General features: G+C 39.3%; 1 protein-coding gene across 2 annotated transcripts; it reads left to right on the top strand.

The window, feature by feature from the left end:
* The first annotated feature begins 4,586 nt into the window (after positions 1-4,586).
* Positions 4,587-20,920, top strand: SKA1 (spindle and kinetochore associated complex subunit 1). 2 transcript variants are annotated; one of them, XM_032602810.1, is made up of 7 exons: positions 4,587-4,812; positions 5,447-5,545; positions 8,212-8,336; positions 10,476-10,573; positions 14,020-14,157; positions 18,100-18,269; positions 19,113-20,920. In XM_032602810.1, the coding sequence occupies exons 2-7, from the start codon at positions 5,458-5,460 to the stop codon at positions 19,259-19,261; spliced, it is 768 nt and encodes a 255-aa protein (XP_032458701.1). In that variant the 5' UTR covers positions 4,587-4,812; positions 5,447-5,457; the 3' UTR covers positions 19,262-20,920. The 2 variants fall into 2 exon arrangements, with proteins under 2 accessions (XP_032458701.1, XP_032458702.1); XM_032602811.1 differs by lacking the exon at positions 4,587-4,812 and adding an exon at positions 4,953-4,976.
* Positions 20,921-21,424: the final 504 nt, after the last annotated feature.

The raw sequence follows: 21,424 nt of genomic DNA, 5'->3' as shown, positions 1-21,424 counted from the left end.
TTTTTATGTATGTTTGAAATTTTTCAAAATAAAAAGTTAAGTGCAGTTATCTGAGGCACCCTGATATTTTCCCTTCTTGTAGCCAATTTGCTTTTTACCTTAATGCTTAAAGAACTCTTTGTCTTTAAAGTTGAATAATTTAACTTGAATATTTCTAGTTGTAGAGTATCTCTTAGTAAATTTTCCTGGAATGCAATCTAGAGGCTCAACGTTCCCCCCCCCCCTTTATTACATCTTTTGGATTCTTCTGGCCCATTTTTGGTGTACTTTACATTTCGGACACCAGTTATCCTCATGTTGGATCATTTCTATCTTCTGTTTCTGTGGGCTTCTCTGTATTTACGTTACTTTCTTTCTTTTCTTTTTTCAACTGCATGTATTGTAATCATCTTAAACTTCTCTTTTAACTTAATTTTCAATGGTGTCTTTTCTATTTCTTGCTATTTGTACTTCAGTATACTAGTTCTGTAATGGTGGTGTTTGGACCCTCAATTTATATTTTTAAGTTTAATGCTCTCCTTACATCTTTTTCTTTTGTTTCTGTTTATTCTCTTTTCTATGAGGTCTTATTTTTAATTAATTAATATATATACAATTCATATGGATATAAAATTTCTTCCATTCGTTTAAATATGTATTCCTGTCATTTTCTTTATTCATATTTCTTTATTTTCTCTGCATGGTTTCTTCCTCCCTTGCCTTCCTTTCTCCCTTTTTTCTGACACCCTAAACCAATGTTCTGCTTTTCACAATTTCAAGCAATAGTCCATTGCTTTGAGGAATAGCTCAAACTTTGGATCATTTTCCAATGGGAAACTAGACTCAGTTAGAGAGAGAGCCATGGCCGAGAAGAGGGAAAAAAGAAAAACTATCCCTCAGGTGGTAATCTTCAGATTTCCTTCAATTCTCAGATATGGAGTTTCTCCAATATGATTTCTGCGGTGGTGGTGTTGTTAGGAGCCAGGCCATGCTCTGCTTCTCCTCTCTGCTCCAGAATCTTGTTTCCCTCCTTGACATCAGTTTTAAATGTTTATTACCTTACATTATCTCTCTTTCTTTGTCGACAGTTATTAGTAGTTTTTTGGAAAACGTTTTTGTTTTTTTTTAAAAAAAAACTTATTTGAGGTACATTTGTTAAGAAGTAAGGAAAGGAAAATCCATGGGACAATCTTAGTTCTCTTTTCTAACTTAAAAGTCTATTATCCTTACCTAGTCATATTTATATTTAAAAAGCAAGTTACAGGAAGAGAGAAACATTTTTTGAAGAAAAAAATGTCTGATGCTTTGAGCCGGATGTGATCTCAGAAGTGGTTCATTTCTCAAGTTCACAGAGCCAGTTAATGACTGAGCTGGGACTATGAAAATGTCTCCTGATGGTTTTGTTTTGCATCTTCCTCTGTTTTACTACTGGGTGGAATTTTTAGATGAGAGAGAGAGAGGGAACTTTTCATGCTGGAGACTTTCCTTTCCTGCCTCTAATCACATTACATGCCTCTGGGCCTTTGTTAAGAGCAGCCTTCTGGCACAGAAATTGCGGCTTGACTATAAAACTAAAAAATTATACATAAGATAAAGACTCAATAAAGTTAAGAAAGACCACTGGGGGAAAGGGTAAGCTCTTTTTCTTTTTCCTCTCCTCTCCGCTTTAAAAAAACTCCCCTATAAATCATTGTAGGGTATGAAACATTGTAAAAGTGACAAGTTTTGATTTTCTGGGATGACCTCAGCTGCTATGACAGCTAATGAGAATTGAGAAATAGTCCCTGTGGGATCTGTATTACAAGTACATGCTTTGGATTTTAATTTTTTCATCTAGAAAATGGCTTTTAAAATCAAGGCAAAAGGGAATTCCCTGGTGGTCCAGAGGTTTGGACTTGGTGCTTTCGTTGCCATGGCCTGGGTTCAATCCTTGGTTGGGGAACTAGGATCCTGCAAGCCACACAGGGCAGAAATAAATAAATAAATAAATAAATAAAACAAGCTAAAGGAGAGTACTTTAATAGGTAAATGTAAAAACATAATCTGTCTGGATGTTATAACTCCCTAAAAGGTCAGACTTATCCTGCGTGATCAGTGAGGCATCTCAGAAAGGAAGACCCATCAGTGCTAGAGAGCTATGAACCTGTCCCAAAACTTATTGGACCCACTGGTCACTAGTCATCGGTCAAAACCAGAGGAATAAATATTTCCCAAGTTGCCTAGAGATGCAGAGGCCTGTTGCTTAACGAGATCTTTGGTCTCTAGTCTACAGTGACAGTTTAGGGACATCCAGAGGTTAAGCTCGACATTTAGCTGCAAGAGAAAGACAAAGAGAAGTACAAAAAGCATGAATAAAGTCTTTTCTGTCAAAGTCAATTGGGTATCAAAAACTTCAAATTTATAGGTAATCTAAAATTGCTCATGTTGTGATATATCATGAGGGAATTAAATGATGATGGAAGTCTATAGGTTCAGAAACACAAAACATGGGAGAAAATGACCCCTTTCTCCTGGGGAGGCAGCAGAGCATCATGGTAAAGAGGACAGTTCTGAGGTCAGGGATCCACTTTGCCATTTACTGACTTGGGCTTATAATTAAGTAATTAAGTTACTTAATTATAAGCCTCAGTTTCCTCATCTGTAAAGTGCAGATCATAATTTAAGTATTCATAAATTTATTACAAAGGTTAAACAGGATAATTTATGTAAAATGCCTGAATTAGAATAAGTACCCAATAAATGTTAATTGATGTTATTGTTATTACTATTTTTCTCTGAAGACTAGAGTTCACATTACTTTTGCTCCTATTTCTTGCAAGGAACAGTCCAGCAATTTCTTACATCTTGCTCTTTTCATTTTTTTCCCTCTTGTCATATGACTGTCCAGACATATGACTTCCCTTTCAACAGGAAAGGGCAGATAGGTGCAGGTCAGGACATTGCTATCCTGGAAGAAATAAATTATTGAGATTCCAAACACAAATAACTTTCTCTCAACCAACCATCTCAGCTTGAAAAAGAATGAAAAAAAAATCTTCTTGACATAATGAAAGAGATGGAGATGAGAATGGATGAATATATAAAGGATTCAGAACTTGACAATATCAGTATCATAAGTAAAATCCTTCTCAGAACACTATGGAAGTGAATAGTGAATTGTAGCAATGGTTCTGGAATTTTCCCAAGGAATTATATCAGCAATACAATCATTCCAATGCAGAATAGCTCTCTTTCCTACTTGTAATTTGGGCATGACAATGGAACATAGCTTCTCTGTGGAAAGAGATGGGATACCAATAAATTTTAATTCCCCATAACATAATTTCTGTGAGGCAAGTTGTCTCCTTCACCTTGAATGAGTCATAACCTTGAAGAAGACAGGTTTTTGTTTTGTTTTTACTTCTCCCTGTCCCCTTTGTCTCATAAAAGCAGCTAGATTTTCCTGAGAAACTACCTGTGTCCTACTCTCAGACTTTGTGTTTTGGGTAGGGCTGTCCTGGCTTCCAGCTCCAGGCTACCTAGTGAATCAGACCATTTCACCCCTCCAAATTAGACTGATTGATTCAGAGTGGGCAGATGACCCAAGTCAGGCTGTTGAGATTCCATCCTAGGGTTTTTGCTAGATCTCTTAGGAAAGCAAGAACTGCTAACCCATTGAGGTATAAGTCTGGAGGTACCAGAGGTCACCATAGGGAAAAGGCCGCCTGAGAATGGAACCAACAGGGAGGAACGCATAACTGAGAGATGGAGATGGCTTCCTAATAGTATTCTTGAGTACCTGGGTTCAGCTGTAACTGAACACACACACACACACACACACACACACACACACACACACACACACACTTTACAGTTTTATACACCATATAAAGTCTTTTTCCTTGCTTAAGTCAGTTTGGATAGAGTTTCTGTCATTGCAACTGAAGAAGTCCTGTCAAGTAAACCAGTCCCAGAAGGAAATAAGAAGTAGGCAGTGATCCAACTGCTCATTTCTGGTTTTTTTCCACATTTCCCCCCTCTCATCTTGTATTCAGTGCCTTTATGCTCTCTTCTTCTTGTTTATTTTCTCATGGGAAGTAGTCTGATAATGTTTGTCCTTGATGCTGCAGGGTGAATTTCTGTTATTATGTTACTTTTCATAGAATGTTGACATTTTAAGCCTTACATTTAGTCCTACAATGAAAGGCTTTGTTCCTGCTAAAAGAATTTAGCTCTAAATAAGTAGGCCTGTTGCAATTAAAAGAGATTTAAGAAATGTATCAACCAAATAACAATGTGCAAATTATTGTTTGGATTCTAATTCAAACAAATCAACACTTACAGAGTGTCTGAATTCACTGATTTGAGGTACGGCTTAGACACTGGAATTTGTAAAAGCTGCCCTGGTGATTCTAATGTGTAGCCAACTTGGAGACCCAGTTTAAGCTCGCGATTTGATCCCCCGAGCGCTTGGCCCTGGCTGAGGGACTGTCAGGATTGGGTGACCGACTGAAATCACCCGTTACGGCACGGAGTAGGAGGGGCATTTGTCCCGGCAGCCTTTCGCGCCCGAGCCAACCCAGCCCCGCCTTTTCCCCGGTCCGGCCCCGCACCACTGCCCCGCCCCTGGCCCCGCTCAGCTGCGGCCCTGGGTAAACCTGGAAACGCAGGAGGCCCCTAAGCAGTGTTCCGCGAGCGCTGATGTGCGCTTGCGCGGTACCAAGACCCAGCGGGCAGTTTGAATTTCGCTCCCGGAGCCGGGTCTCGCCATCCTGGGCTTCCGGTGGAGACTGGAGGGGTCTTCTCGCCTCGCGACCGCGCTGAGTGGGCCCTTTGCTCCTGGGTCCGCATAAGGTTGGAGTCTGGTGTTGAGGATCCCGCCTTCGGAAGCGGGCGGAAGGCATTGCTTGGGCGGGGTGGGGGGCTCGGGGCGGTGACGCGTAGGGCGGAAGAGAGGGCTTGACTTTGCTTCGCCCGGTTAGCTGGGGTGGATGCTTTAGACCTCACCAACTCTCGGAGTGAATAGCACCTGTTTTCTTTACTCCCTTCCCTCCACCTCCTTACCGACCCCAAGTAGTAAAGCCCCAAACCCAACAGCATGGGAGAAATGCTTACCTGGACCCGTTTCTTTGAACTTAGTGTTTTTCCTTAAAATTCTTGGGTCTTTGAGTTTTCAAAGAAAATACCAATGTTGTTTTTATGTGTAAGTAAAGGCATCTGTCCCCTTAAATCTATGAGGAAATGACACAGGCTTATCCCCTGTACCCTGGTTTGGGATGCATTAACTACAGAAAGTTCTAAGACAAGTCAGTGCTGGACTTTGGACAGAAACTGAATTTTGTGGAATTGAAAGATATTTCTCTTGAGTTTTTGTACTTTCTTTTCAGGGAGATGTGACTTACTGGGTATTTACCATTCTTGAATTTTGAAAGTGAATATAAATTTGTCTGGCTTCCCTTTTTTTATAAATGTATATCTTTTTCTTCAGAGGCTTAAAGGATGGCCTCCTCAGATCTGGAACAATTATGCTCTCATATTAATGAAAAGATTGGCAATATTAAAAAAACTCTGTCATTAAGAAATTGTGGTAAGTAAAACAGATTCTACTGACTTTGTACATACAAAATGCATTATGATTATTGTCCCACTTTGATATCTTATGCCTGGTTAAGTGAATGTATCTTAGAAAGGTAATTTTAAGTTTTGAATGGTGATTCTTAAAACAGTCTGCCCTCAGTATTTTGAATATTGCAGAGGATACTAAAATGTAAGTTACATTGAACAATGAACTAGCTATTAATTATATTTATTTACTTATGTTTTTCTGAGACACACAAGGCAGAATAGTAAGATTTGAGGGTTATTTAATGTTCCTAGTTCTAGAGCTAAGTAGAGATACTAAAAGACAAGGAAAAAACCAGAAGTGGAAAAGATCCACAGAGATAGAAGTAGCCCATAACCCATCTTGCAGACTGCTTTGGAGGAAGCTGATCAGTATATATCACTAGGAAACAACTAATTGAAAATGAAGTTAATTTTTTAAACATCCAGAAACTTGTAAATTGTAACCATCTTCCAAGATATTTTGAAGTGCTGAAAGTGGATGATGCAATGGAAGTGCAGAGAAGTAGGAGATCCTTGTGAAGTCTGGAAAAATATTGTTTACAAAAATGATGTACTTTCTAGCCATATGTAGGAAAGCTAAAGATTTATTGATAGGTGGAATTCCATCTGCTGGGAAGATCCTGTTGAACTTTTATTGTAGTTTGTATTATGAATTAATAATTTAAAAAAATTCAAATATGAAATTATACTGTTGGAATGTCCTTTCAAATTATACATGTCCTTCTGAGACTTTGATATTCTCCATCTCTTGTTGGGAACCACTAATAAAGAGCCTCATCCATTTTACAGTTGGTGGCTGACATATTCTGTAGAAAGTTAAAGCTGAAGGGACTGTGGGTTCATATTCTCAAGCCCCCTGGTCTCGCACATGAGGAAACTGAGGCTCAGAAGTCAGGTGACTTGCCCCGGTCCCCCAGCTTATGGACAGTCAGTTGGAACTACAGGTTTTGTGTCCCGATTCCCAGTGTAGTACTTGTCTACTTCTATGCCACTTTTATTGAATAATCTGAAAAAGGACATTTAGGTTTTTAATAAGTAGTCTTCTTTAGATTCTCTTTCTGAGGGCATGATTACTATTGGAAAAATATAATTTAGAGATCTGTTAACGATCAAACCTTGAATTCAAATGACCCCATCAAAGCATGAAGCCTAGATGAAGCAGTCTGACCTGTTAGATAACTACACACTGGGTAACCATCATTTGTACGTGGGGAGAACAATTTGTCTGTTTGGTTCCATGGCCTATTTAGGAAAGCCTAGTAATTTGTTTGCCACTTTGGCTGCTGTAATTTACTAGATCACTACTATCAAAAGTAGTGAATTTATTTTACTACAAATCAGCAAACAAGGCCCTAAAATTTAGGTGACGAAGTTATTTGAGATACCAGTATATCCAACTAGTTGTTTTACCCCCTGCAATTAATCTCAGCAGAGACATCAATACTCTAATTTACTTGTTAATTTCTTTTAGTTGTTACGAACCTACTGTCAAATGCAATTTGCATTGCTTTATTAGATTACGTCGATTAATAATAGTTTGCCTTTACTGAGTGCTTTACTAGGTTCCAAGCACAGTGCTCACCCATCTTATATGTACTTTCCTACTTCTCAGTAACCCTGTGAGGGCAGGTACTGGCGTCTCTGACTTCAGGCCTGGAGGCTTTAGCCATTTCACTCTACTGCATCCGTAATCTATAGATGTGGTCACAGGATGTTTTCAGTTATGTGTATTTCATGATTTGGTTGCTAGAAGTGAAGATGGAAAGATTTGATTGTGAGGATAGTTTTCCTTTTTGTGCTTTTGATCTGCCCTTAAAAATTCTTTTTTTTACTACTTCTCTTATTTCTAGGGCGGAGGGGACTCTGGTTTTCCCATCCTCGTATCTAGGAAGCTAGAGAGAGGGATTAGGAAGTGGGGTTGGGAATTTGAGAGCAGGCTACTCTCCGTCGCCTCCCACCCATTCTTGCAGGCCAGTCCAAACATAAGCTTTTCTTCCTGGCCAGTGATTAGAATTTTTCAGGTTTACACATTCACTGAAGATATAGCCCATGAAGAGGGATCCTGGCCTCGTTAGGGATTCTCACTTTCAGCATCCCGTGCTTTGAAGTCCCAAAGCCTTGGCTCTTATCCCCTTTAAAACCAAATATATTAGGTTGCTGAGAGTGACAGCCTCCTCTCTCCAGCATTCCTCTGTACCTCGTCCGCCGCCCCACCACCATTAGGGCAGCTGCAGCATCAGCTGACACGTACGGCCTGGTCTGTGGTTCGCTCTTGTGGAAGCCCTTGGTGATTTGCCTTTTTCTCATAAGAACTCAACTATGCATGTAAAGGGGTGTGTATTTTATCTAGCATTTCTAGGTGTTTTATTAGTGGAACAGTTCTCCAGAAGCAAAAGATTCAGGGGAAACAGTGTAATTATCTCTCCCTTCCTTTTTTTTCATATTACTTAGAAATGAGTTCTTAAGATTATCCATAGAGACAGTTCCTAGGGGCTGAAACAATAGTTCTTTCTCAACCCTCAGTGTCTCTTTAAGGCAGAGCTCTGTCCCAAGAGTTCAGTTGGATACATGTATGTTTTTTGCTTTTCTATACATTTTATTTTCCATTTTATCTTTGTTTATTAATAGGGCAAGAACCTACCTTGAAGACTATATTAAATAAAATAGGAGATGAGATCATTGTAGTAAATGAACTTCTAAATAAATTGGAATTGGAAATTCAGTATCAAGAACAAACCAACAGTTCACTCAAGGTAATGGTTTTCTAGTGAAAAAAACAAAATAATAAGGCAATAGATACAGACTCCCTAATCACCAGGGAATTCTTAAGGATTCTTTAAGTTTATAATGTCCTTAGCTTTGTAAGTTATTATTAACGGTAAAGAGTGCCATTTGCATTTTATTTTCCCAGTATAAAGGACTCCAGAGTTCCAGATGTGTTTCTTCCTCCATGCTGGTAGCCAGTCTACTTACTAAAAAGGAATATTTCCTAAATAATTCTTTTTTTTTTTTTTTTTTTGGCTGTGTTCGGTCTTTGTTGTGGTGTGTGGGCTTTGTCTAGTTGCGGCAAGCAGGGGCTACTCTTCCTTGCAGTGTGCAGGCTTCTCATTGCGGTGGCTTCTCTTGTTGTGGAGCACGGGCTCTAGGCGTGCAGGCTTCAGTAGTTGCAGCACGAGCACTCATTAGTTGCGGCACGCAGGTCCTAGAGCATGCGGACTTTAGTAGTTGCGACGCGTGGGCTCAGTAGTTATAGCGCATGGGCTTAGTTGCTCCGTGGCATGTGGGATCTTCCCAGACCAGAAATTGAACCCATGTCCCCTGCATTGGCAGGCAGATTCTCAACCACTGCGCCACCAGAGAAGTCTCTCCTAAATAATTCTTGGTAGGTTTAATTTAAATAAATGATCTCCTGGGAGTGTGGTGTAGGAGGAATGCCTGCCCTGGGGTTTGGAGATGTGGATTCTCACCCTGGCTCCCCGAAGCACCTTCTGCCACCCTGAGAAGGTCATTTTTCCTCTTGGGGCTTCAGTGTCCTCATTTGAAAAGTAATGGGTCATACTGAACTATTTCTTGGGTTCCTTCTATTCGGCATTTCTCTATTTCTATAGAATATAGTATAAGGATTCTTAAGCAAAGAAAAACTTGAGCCTCATTCACACACACGTTTTATTCTAAATAAGCCTTCACCTAATCAAAGTGCTAGTGTACTTTCTGATGGGATGGGAAAATATTCAATCTGTACCATAATTACCTCATGCTCTTAGAGCCATTGATATGGTCAAGGTGGCCTCTCTGGTCCTTTTTAAGTCTTACAATCTTCAATGTCTGTAAAGATTTTTCAGCTCTGGGACTGGGCATGATTGTGCCTATCCTACTGTCAGTTGAAATGAAATTAGTATCTCTGAACATCATTCATCTCTTTAAAAGAAAGATGTTATACAAGTTCAAAACAGAAACCAATAATGGTTTCACTTCTACGCTGCCCAAGAATGCCCACGGTTAGGTGTGGGTTTCGAGAATGTTCAGCTCAGGATTAAAGACTATTTGGAATTTTTGTTTACATTACGATTGAAAATCAGATGACGGGAATCCGAAGGTACAGAGTATTTTTCTTATTAAATTTGCGTGAGTTCATAACCTCAAGTTCTAGAGAAAGTTAAATAAAGACAACACAAAATGAAAGTGGTTATGATCAAGTAGGAATTTTCATTAAGCTGGAATATATGAAAGCCGTTCCAAGCAGTATCTCATCGTTGCATTCTGGGAATGCATTATCACTCCGGTGCTGGGGAACATTTGCTAAGTCAACAAAAGCACTTTACCAGAATGAGAAACATAAATCTTTCATATACTTTTCAGTTGCTTCCCAAGGTTAAAGTATTTTAGAAAGACATGAATGTCAACCCTGCCTGTTGTAATGTTATTCTAACAATTGTCCTCTGAAAAAATCCAGTAGAGAAAAATAATATATCGCCATCCAAAATCAGCTCGAGAACCAAAGGGCTCTTTTTAAATATTGCTGTATTCAATGCTTTTTCACCGCTCTGCATTTTGAATACTCAGAATCATTGTGATTGTGGTACATAGTCTTTCATGCTCTTTTTTTGAAAAATTAATTAATTAATTAATTTGGCTGCGCTGGGTCCTAGTTGCAGCCTGCAGGATCTTCGTTGCCTCATGCGGGATCTTTGTTGCGGCATGCGGGCTCTTAGTTGCAGCATGCGGGATCTAGTTCCCTGACCAGGGATCGCATCTGGGCCCCCTACATTGGGAGTGCAGAGTCTTTACCACTGGACCACCAGGGAAGCCCCTTTCACGTTCTATCTAACATGTTAAAGCACACATAGGCAGGACAGATGCTTATTTGTGAGCTTTTTCTTTTCTTATTTTAGGAACTCTTTGAATGTCTTGAAGAAGATTATAAAGATGTGGAACATCTGAAAGAAAACATTCCTCCCCATTTGCCTCAAGTAACAGTAACCCAGAACTTGTAAGTATGTTTATAATTATTTTTACTATCTGGTTTTATCAAACTATTAAAACGAACACTTCAAATCTTTTTGCTTTTCTATATACTTGCAATTTTGTTAGTGATTATCCAGGGTTTTGTTTTGTTTTGTTTTGTTACTTATACAAGAAATAGTCTTTCCCCCATCTTTACCAGTTTTCTTATCCCACAGTCTCTGGGAAATATGTCCCCCCTCTTTCCCAAGGGTAAATCTCCTCTAGACTGTCTTTTTCTACTTTTTCTCATTTCTTTCCCTTAGAGCAGAGTTTGTCAACCTTGGCTCTATTGGCATTTTAGGTCAGATAATTCTTTTTTGTGAAAATAGCATGTTTAGTAGCATCCCTGCCCTCTTCCAACTAAATATCAGTAGCCTCCTGTATCCCCTCCCACCTCCACCCCTCCACCCAGTTGTGACAATGAAAAATGTTGCCAGACATTGCCATATGTCTTCTGCGGGGCAGAATTTCCCCTGACCCTTGAGAACCACTGCCTTAGGGTAAAACTAAATTTAATGAGCTTCCCACCTTAAAAACAGCTCAAGGAACAAAAACTTAGCTCTGTTTTTACCCTCAAAGTACTGTCCTACCTCTGTCTGTTCACTGCCAGGGTATGTTCGTGCCTGCCCTTTTCCTGAAGCCCCTAAAACCTAGCTTTGGCTGTTAATTACTACCATACTTATGAAAATGATTGCTTGAAGGTCACAAAGAGGTAAAAAATACCTCTTCTGCCCTGATTCTTCTCACATTTTATTTTGCTGCCCATCTTTTTGAAATTCTGTTATTTGTACTGCCACTGTGCTTTCTTAGTTGTCATCCTACATCTTCGACTAGGCTGCCTCCTTTTTCTCTGCCCTCTTTTAAATTACAAGTGTGTCCTAAAGCTCTGTTTTACTCACGCTTAAACTTAACACCATTATTGATGCTCTCAAATGTCCAACTCTGGCCTTGACATGGCATCTAGTTCTGTTTTAATCGCTTGCTGGGAATCTCATGAATGAGCTGTTCTCTCCTCCAGCTTTGTGTGTCTAAGACTAAACTGTCTCCTTGTTACCCACCCATCACCTAGACAGGAACTTGGCATCTTCAACCTGTCTCTCTGTCTCGTAGCCCCAGCCGTCCATTCGGCCTCTGCGGGATTTTGTCTGTCCCTGCCCTCCCTCTGATTGTCTGGCTCCACGAGATCTTCCGTCATCTTTTGTCTTCATGATTGGGGAGCTCCTGTGTTTTGTCTTTCCAGTATTCCTCCACTCCCATCTCTCCAGTCCTCTGCCCAGAATTGTATTTCTTTTTTTCTTTAACTTTATTGAAGTATAGTTGATTTACAAAATTGTATTTCTAAAGGGGGGCTCCAAGTATGTAAAAACATTCCATGGCTAACTTAACTTTTTAACTTTCGAATGTATCATATATACAGAAAAGTAATTAAAGTAATTAGTGTAAATTAAAGTAATTAGTGTAAATCAAAGAAGCATGATAAACATCAGCGTATCCACCAGTCAGATTAAGAAATAGGACCCTCCAGTACCTACAGCACTTTTTCTATTGCAGACCCTCCCTCTATCAAAGAGGTAATCATCCTGGAGTTTATGATAATCACAGTTTTGCGTATGTGTTTCCACAAACAGCATACTGCTTAAGTTTGAAAACTAAAAGGGAGGCACGAACCTTGCTGTGTAGGAAAAGAGCCATGTTGCTGCAGGAACAGATAAGCTCCACAGAGTCCCTTGTATGTCAGGGTACCTTGGAATTTCACTCCAAGAAGAGAAAATTAGTGGGCAAGGTCATTAATAAATGCTAGGAACAGAGGTCATCATAGGATATCTGCCAGGGTTGTTGGGCTGGACATTGGCTACCCAGCAGGAATATGGCCCAAGGAATAGGAGGAATTTTATTCTAAACTCACTATGGCCTAGCGTCAGCTTTTAGGGCCAGGCCACAGCAGAACCTTTCTATAGGTAGAAATGGTTATTTTCAGTTGATACACACAGCAGGGCCTAAAGATAAGCAAGTACAGGTAAGAATCAGCCAGGCTTACCATGGAGTCTCAGGTTAGGATTCATGTAAGGATCATGCTGCCATAACATCGGGCATCTTCATCTTGACAACCCACCACGCGGCCGTATCCTCATCACACCACCTCAGTCAGGCCTGGTGGCCCTCTGTGTCTGGTACTCAGCTGTCGTCTTGGGATCTCACCTCCCTGTCTTTCCTGGGATTCCCTTCCCTTGCTCCTGGGTTGGATCTTCTCTTTCCTGTACTCCATCTCCATTTATCGCTTGACTTGCTGCTGGCAACAGGGCTCCATTCCTTCCTTGGCAGTTAAACAACCTAGAAGATACAGCCTACTTGTAGACTCTATTTGCTTGTGGGTAGGAGCTATATCGGGCTTCTCATTGACTCCAGAAATTGGGCAGGACTGAGCCAAGGGTGATCCATGCTAATTGCTGGCAACTAAAATGAGTCTGTAGCAGGCAGGATTGATATAGTAAGTCCTTACTTACGAACCTTCAAGTTGCAAACTTTCAAAGATGTGAACATGCTTTCGCATGTCCAATCATGTTAGTTAGTTCATGTGTCTGGCGTACATTGCCACATGTGTGCATTGTCACATGCGTGCGTCCTCTACAAGTGGTTGTGCTTTTGTGTACTTTGCTGTACAGTATTGTATAGAGTACAGTAGTACAGTATCTTTATTTCAAGCCCGGGATATCCAGAAACGAGTAAAAGCAGCGGTGATACAGCTGGTACTGCTAAGAAGCGCCAGCTGTTTGTACGACTGTACTTTTCAAGGTACTGTCCTGTAAGATTAAAAATGTGTTCTTTATTTTTTGTGTGTGTTTTTTAGGTATTATTTGTGTGAAAAGTATATAAACCTATTACAGCCCAGTACTACATAGCTGATTGTGTTAGTTGGGTACCTAGGCTAACTTGTTGGACTTAGGAACAAATTGGACTTACGAACGCACTCTTGAAACGAGACTCATCTGTATGTAGGGGACTACTGTACTAGCAACCAATGGGATAAATTAGAAAGATAGAAATATAAGGTGATCGATGTTTCCATGTCCAGAAATAGGGAAGTCAGGAAGAAAAGCCATTTAGAAGTTAAATTCAACTTTACGCACATTGACTTTGAGGAACCAGTGGGGTAACTGATGAAGATGTTTGGCGCGTGTTCTACTTACACCATGTTTTGAGTGTGTAAACAACAATTATATTACTGAAGATTTAGGGACTTGCTTTTTTAACATTCTCACTATTCAGATCTTCATGAGCATTAGGGGTAGGGATAGAAAAAAAAAGGTGGGCTATAAACTTATAACAAGATGAATCATGTGTTTGATACTGATCATTTTCAGTTGCAAAACTTTCTGGTATGCTGCAGAATTCTGACGATTACTTGTACATCTGTGCATCTCTATTTTGTAGTGTTAATGGATCAGATCTTGACCCTGAAGAACCCATCAAAGTTGAAGAAGCTGCACCCACAAAGAAGCCCTCCAAAGAACAAAAACATGTTAAAGAAATGCCATTTGTAACTTCTGATGAGTTTAATGGCATTCCTGCGTAAGTATTTAAGATAAATTTTAAGATAAATTCAACTCTTTAATAATCAACATACATGTTGATAAGTATAAGCCTTGATTATATTAATTGTAACATGCTGTGTTCCAACATCGATCTTTTCTAAAATAGTTTTACATTGTACTGTGAAAATGCAGGAAATCTTTTGTTGAAGATGTTTAAAACTATGTTTTTTGGGATTCCCTGGTGGCGCAGTGGTTGAGAGTCTGCCTGCCGATGCAGGGGACACGGGTTCGTGCCCCGGTCCGGGAAGATCCCACATGCTGCGGAGCGGCTGGGCCCGTGAGCCATGGCCACTGAGCCTGCGCGTCCGGAGCCTGTGCTCCATAATGGGAGAGGCCACACAGTGAGAGGCCCGCGTACCGCAAAAAAAAAAAAAAAACTATGTTTTTTGTTTAGTTGTAAAACCTTTTCATAGAGAGATCTAGAGATGGATCAATTTGTTGTTGAGTCCTCTCAGGGTCATTTTATGATACAGATTTATCCAGTTACATTTCGGAAGTAGCTTCAGTTTTGCTGCAATTTTAAGGAAAGTGAGTGTGTTGTATAGGTTTGAGAATTAGAACAGAGAGTGCTGTGTTTGTTTGGTTTCCATTTGTCCATTAATTTATGCCACACACTTGTTTGAGTCTGTGCTGAGGAAAAGAATACAGGGTGAATAAAACAAGATGCCCCCCCTGAGAGAGGGCTCCTTTGCTCTTCACAGATGACATGGGGAACCAATTATGGAAATCGTGTTTTTAAACTCTCATAATTCCAGGGCTTTACTTAACTTCTGGCTTTATATTATTACATTTCGTTTTACTTTCTTATACAAATAATGCACGTTGTTAGAAAATGTTTGTTGTTAGAAGATAACTCATCTGTAATTCCACCACTCAGACAAGAGAGAGTATTTCCTTCTGTATTTTAACTTCACCTACATAACAAGTTGTTTCTGATTGTCATTACAACAACGTAGTTATTCTGTGAATATAGTTTACTTCCTTTTTTTTATCATGAGCATTTTTCCATCACTAACTATCATGGAAAACTTGGATTTTAATAGTTATATAATATTTTATTGTGTGGCTACTCTATAAGTTATTTAAGCATGACCTTATTAAGTATTTGGGTTGACTGCATTGTTATGAAGAATGGTACAATGAAGTTTCTTTTGGACAAGTCTATTTTATAATTCCTTATTTCCTTGAGATAGTGTCCTAGGAGGAGAATCCCTGGGGCAAAGGGCATGATTATTTTACTTGTCTGAGAGTTGTCCATCTTGATTTTGTTGTTTGTTTTTTAATTAATAGACTTTGTTAGAACAGTTTTAGGTTTATAGAAAAATTGAGCAGATAGTACATTGTTCTCATACCTGAAAACAGTTTCCCCTATTACTAACATCTTGCATTAGTGTGGTACATTTGTTACCATTGATAAACCAGTCTAGATACTATTAACTAGATATTAACTAAAGTCTGTAGTTTATATTGGGGTTCACTCTTTGTGTTGTACAGTCTATGGATTTTGACAAATGCGTAATGTCATGTGTCCATCATGATAAGAATAGTTTCACTGCCCTAAAAGTACCCTGTATGCCACCCTTTCATCTCTCCCCGCTGAGCCCCTGTCAGCCACTGATCTTTTTACTGTCTCCATAGTTTCCCTTTTCCTGGGTGTCATATAGTTGGAGTCATACACTGTAGCCTTAGTAATATGCATTTAAGGTTCCCCTCATGTCTTTTCATGGCCTGATAGCTCATTTCTTTTTATCACTGACTAATATTACGTGGTGTAGATGTAGCACAGTTTGTTTATTCACTCATCTGTTGAACAACATTTTGGTTACTTCCAGTTTGGGGCAATTATGACTAAAGCTGCTGTGAACATTCACGTGCAGGTTTTTGTGTGGCCATGTTTTCAGCTCACTTGGGTCAACACCTAGGAGTATGATGGCTGGATCCTATGGTAAAACTGTTCAGCTTTGTAAGAAGCTGTCAAACTGTCTCCCATTGTGGCTGTACCATTTTGTATTCGAGCAGAATGAGAGTTCCTGTTGTTCCCCACACTCACCTGCATTTAGTTTTGTCAGTTTTTTCTATTAGCTATTCTAGTAAGTATAATGTACCTGACTGCTTTACTTTTCAGTTTCCTGATGACAGAGGATGTTGACCATCTCTTCATATGCATAGCAGCCACTTGAAAAGTATCTGGCAGTTTCACTGTTCTGAGACTAGGAATGAGGCTGACAATTCTCTTTAGTTTTTTGGTTTGTTTGATTTGGTCACTTGGTCCTTTCCTTAATTGACAGCTTTATTGTCGCTAAAATTCTGTTTGATGCTATTCGGTTTTTTAAATTGTCGTTGTTATTGTTGCTCGTCGGCTGAGCTAAAGGGAAGAACAAATGGCTGTGAGAACATTGGAATAGAAGGGTCTTCAGAAAATGCTTCCTTGAGGGGAGGATATTAGAATAGTCACGGTAGAATATTCATTTTTTTTTTTGCCGTACGCGGGCCTCTCACTGTTGTGGCCTCTCCCGTTGCGGAGCACAGGCTCCGGACGCACAGGCTCAGCGGCCATGGCCCACGGGCCCGGCCACTGTGCGGCACGTGGGATCCTCCTGGACCAGGGCACGAACCCGCGTCCCCTGCATCGGCAGGCAGACTCCCAACCACTGCGCCACCAGGGAAGCCCTAGTGTATTCATTTTTAAACTAAGGAGTTATTTAACGAATGAGAGAAGTTAGAAGATTAGGATAAGGAAGAATGTATTCCAAGCATAGGACTTTATTTATCTTTAAAAAGTTAATACTGAGATGGAATTAAAGTGGAAAACATTGGCACTTGTTTTGAGGAAATTAGGAAATAGTTCACATGATTTAAAGGAATTGCATTGCGTTGTGCTGTGGCATCAACTGTGGAAATTGTGGTTAGAAAAATGAGTGGTGAAAATGAATCTAGAAAGGAAGGGAATAATGAAAATGAATGGGTTTTGGTCAATATGAACATTTTCCTTTAAACATATTTATATATTATTTTATCTTAAGGAAGTTTCGATTAGAAAACTGCCCCTTTGAATAGAGGCAAAGGACAGAGTTTAACATAATGAATCCATGATTTGTTGAAGGGAAAAATTGAAGCAGATCATGAAAATTTTGTTTTTGGTCTGTACAGACCACTCAGAATCAAGGGTCTCCTATTCTTATATTCTAAGACCCTGGTGATTGGGAGGGCGGGCAGGAGGGAGATTGGATTGGAAGAGTGGGCTTTAGAGTGAAAGAGACAATGCTTAAGGGCATTTGAGTTCAGAATGAATAGTGAGCTGTCCGTCGAGGCTGCCTGTAGTTCTCCTCTGCTGGCCAGCTGTGCAGCTTAACTTCCGGGCCCTTTTGTCCCTTTGCAGCCCCTGTACCATCAGTTCTTCTTCGTCTCAATCAGCATGGTCATCTTTGTTGTCACATTTGTCATCCTTCATCTTCTCTTCCCTCTCTTCCTCCTCCTTTTTCCTTTTTCTCTCTGAACAGATCCATTTTTGCAGGAAACTAGAGGGATATGAGTTATATAATTTATTAATATTAAAATTTTTCTTTCCCTTGCTCACAAACGTTTAAAAATATGTAAATAAACTTCTATTTGCAATTAATCAGTCTATTTGAATCAGAGTTTGAAAGCCTATTTTAAATTGTAATGTTAATTCTGTAGGTGGAGAATAGGAATTTATGTATCCAGACATAACTAGGGAAGATAAGCACTAATATATTGTGGTCTCTAATTTTTCAAAAGTTGAGATGTGTCTGGTTTATTTGGAAGTTGGTATAAAATTTTTTATATAGAGTACTAATAGCTTTGCTACTGTATAAAGTCATCATATGTAAATGTTTTGCAAAGAAAACAGTTGTGTATGATGATTCTTTAGAAAAATTAATCATTTTCTTTTTTACAGGTACATGAAATCACGCTTAACCTATTGTCAAATTAATGATGTTATTAAAGAAATCAACAAGGCAGTAGTTAGTAAATATAAGATCTTACATCAACCAAAAAAGTCTATGAGTTCTGTGGCCAGAAATCTCTATCACAGATTTATTGATGAAGAAACGAAGGAAACCAAAGGTAAAATGAGGGTATATATATATGTGTACATGTCAACTGTTTGGAATGCAACTAAACATGAGAAACAAGATTAATTCCAGAAACTTCTAACTCTAGAGAGGTAGTTCTCAATCAGGGGCAGTTTTCCCACCAGGGAACATTTGGCCACCTCTGGAGACATTTTTGGTTGTTATAGCTGGGGTTGGAGGTGCTACTGGCATCTAGTGAGCAGAAACCAGAGATGCTGCTAAAGTACCCTATAATGCGCAAGACAGCCCTGACAAAATGAATTATCAGCCTAAAATGTCTGTAGTGCCGAGGCTGAGAAATACGGCATTAGAGCCTATTACGGAATGATATCCAGTATTTTCAGAATTAGAATAGTAATGATAACAGTTGTTCATGCTTATACTATAGCACTTACTAGGTGCCAGATAGTGTACTAAGGGCTTTAGTCCTCACAGCACCCTTATGAGTTGTGTACTATTATTATTCCTGTTTTTCAGAGTAGGTAAAGAAGGCTTAAGTTACTTGCCCAAGGTCATTCAGTTAAGTGATAAAACTGCTGTGGGTTTCATTCTCTTAACCACTACCGTATGGCATCTTGAAAAGTGAATTGTTCAGAAGATACCAGCAGATAGCCAGTGATATAATAAGCAGGGCTACGTTTCTGAAATGCTACAGTAAACATTATGCAACTTCAGTTTAAAGAATAATTATTTTAGCAAGAATACCAGTTCTCACTGTGCTTGGATAATGATAGGAAAAAGTGATTAATGCCATTCATAGTCATAATGTAATACATTAAAGACTCATCTTGAAAGTTGTCCTAGTAAAAATTAGCATTAATATCTTTTTTTTCAGGCCATTATTTTGTAGTGGAAGCTGACATAAAGGAGTTCACAGCTTTGAAAGTTGACAAGAGATTTCACGTGATACTGAATATTTTACGACACTGCCGGAGGCTATCAGAGGTCCGAGGGGGAGGACTTACCCGATATGTTATAACATGAGCTTTTGAACCAGCCAACAGTAGGGTATAGAGGCTATTCCTATAGTTTCCTTGTATGTAATTTCTTTATATATAATTTCTTTAGCCGTTTCATTTTCTTTGTTTCTTGTAAAAATAAAACTTAAAAATAAATAAAGCATGTATATTTTAAAATCTACTTCCTTACAGTGAATATTTAATCACCTACCATGTGAGCCTCTGTTCTAGGCATAAAAATGTTCATATTTAGTTTTTGTGCTTAGTGACAGTGCTGCTGACCCCAGTAAGATGGTTGCAAATGTGATAATAAAAGTCAAAGTTCAAGAAGATAAGATCAAGGATATCCAGGCTCTTTGGAATTAAAGGTCATGAGTGTCTAAATTCCACTAATGATATTTCAGTCTATAGGCAAAAGTTGGGTTTGGAGGCAGCCCATCCACGTGGTTATTCTGCTTTCCCATGTGTGGTTAAGGAACAGCTTACCTGAAATGCATTCAGTGTAAGTCAGTCTGTAAACATTGGCCTGTAATGAAATTGTAATAAAAGTATTTTGAGATGAAAAAGATGATAAAATAAGACGTGTAAGGTCATGGAAAATGAGTGGTTGGATTGTAAGAATTTAATGGAGTTTCTCTTGCGCACTTAGGGAGGTTGTTAGTCTATCTATGTCTTAGTGAGCGTTCTCCAGAGAAACAGAACCAAAAGGCTATCTATCTATCTATCTCTATCTCTATATCTATCATCTATCTATCTTTCTATCTATCTATCATCTATTGACTCTCTCTTCTATATCTATCTATCTATCTCTCCTATCTCCCCAATCTATCTCTCTATCCATTCTATCTATCTATCTACCTTTCTATCTACCTATCTATCTATGGAGATTCATTATGAGGGATTGGCACATGTGATCATGGAGGCTGAGAGGCCCTCAGGTCTGCTGTCCACAAGCTTATGGATTATGGAGGCCCAGGAAAGCTGGTGGTGTGATTCAGTCTGAGTGTGAAGGCCTGAGAACCAGGGGAGCCAGGCCAGAGCAGATGAGACGAGATGTTACAGCTGAGCAGTGAGGCAGGAAAAAAGAGCAAATTCCTCCTTCCTTCCTCCACCTTTTGTTCTGTTCACGTCGTGGATGGACGGGAGGATGCCCACCCACACAGGGGAGGGTAGTCTGTTTCACTGAGTCCACTGATTCCAATGCTTATGGTTTGGTTTAGCTGTATCATCTGGTTTGTAGGAAACACAAGGAATAGAGAAAAAAGTTAAATGTTATCACGAAGAAGCAATCAGACAAATCCAGATATGACATAAGTAAGGTGGTGTCTTAAACACAAGTCAGTAACAGAAAAGAATAAAGGGCTCTTGTTCTAGATAAAAAGATGAAGAGCTTAGTGAAATATAAACCGTGAACCTTGATTCCGTTTGAAAAAAAGATTGAGGGACAATTATAGAAATTTTAATATAGGTTGTGTATTAGATGCTGTGAGAGAACTAGTATCCGTTTTCTTAGTTATGATAATAGTCATGGTTATGAAGGAGAGTATCCTTATTTTCTGCAGGTGCATCTGAGGTATTTATTTAGGGATAAAACAATATGCTTTAAAATGGCTAAGCAATATAACTGGTTACATACATACACACATAGAGCGGATATGGTCAAGTGTTAATTGTTTGATCTAGCTGACGGTTAGAACAGCGTTCGTTGTATTATTCTCTCTAATTTTATGTGTTAACATTTTTTTCCTAATAAAATTTAGAATACTTGTGAAACAAATGTACTGAGTAGATATTTACATTTCATGAAAACACAGATCAGAGCTTGCGGGCTGGTGACGTGAAGCTGGGAAGGAAGGATTGTGAGCCATCAGTCATGAGCTCATGTGCCCCTTCGGGCACTTGTGAACTTCGAGTTCCTGTATCCATGCTTCCCAGCACTGCTCACTGAGCCCAGGCTGGGTGTTTGAACTTGATGCGTTAGATGAAATTTCTTGAATTATGCTGGATGTAAATATGATTATGTTTACACACAAAACAATGCATTGGGCATCTAACTTCTGCACTGAGTAATAATGATACACGGTGTACAAAGCTTGATATCTGGGCAATGTGTCACTTTTAGTGAACCATGTTTTCAAATAAGCTTAGGCAGGACATATGCTCTGCTGGTGATGAACACGGACAGATG

The sequence above is a fragment of the Phocoena sinus genome, chromosome 14, assembly GCF_008692025.1.
Source record: "Phocoena sinus isolate mPhoSin1 chromosome 14, mPhoSin1.pri, whole genome shotgun sequence".
NCBI classification, from domain to species: Eukaryota; Metazoa; Chordata; class Mammalia; order Artiodactyla; family Phocoenidae; genus Phocoena; species Phocoena sinus.
This window is presented reverse-complemented; position numbering and strand designations above follow the sequence as displayed.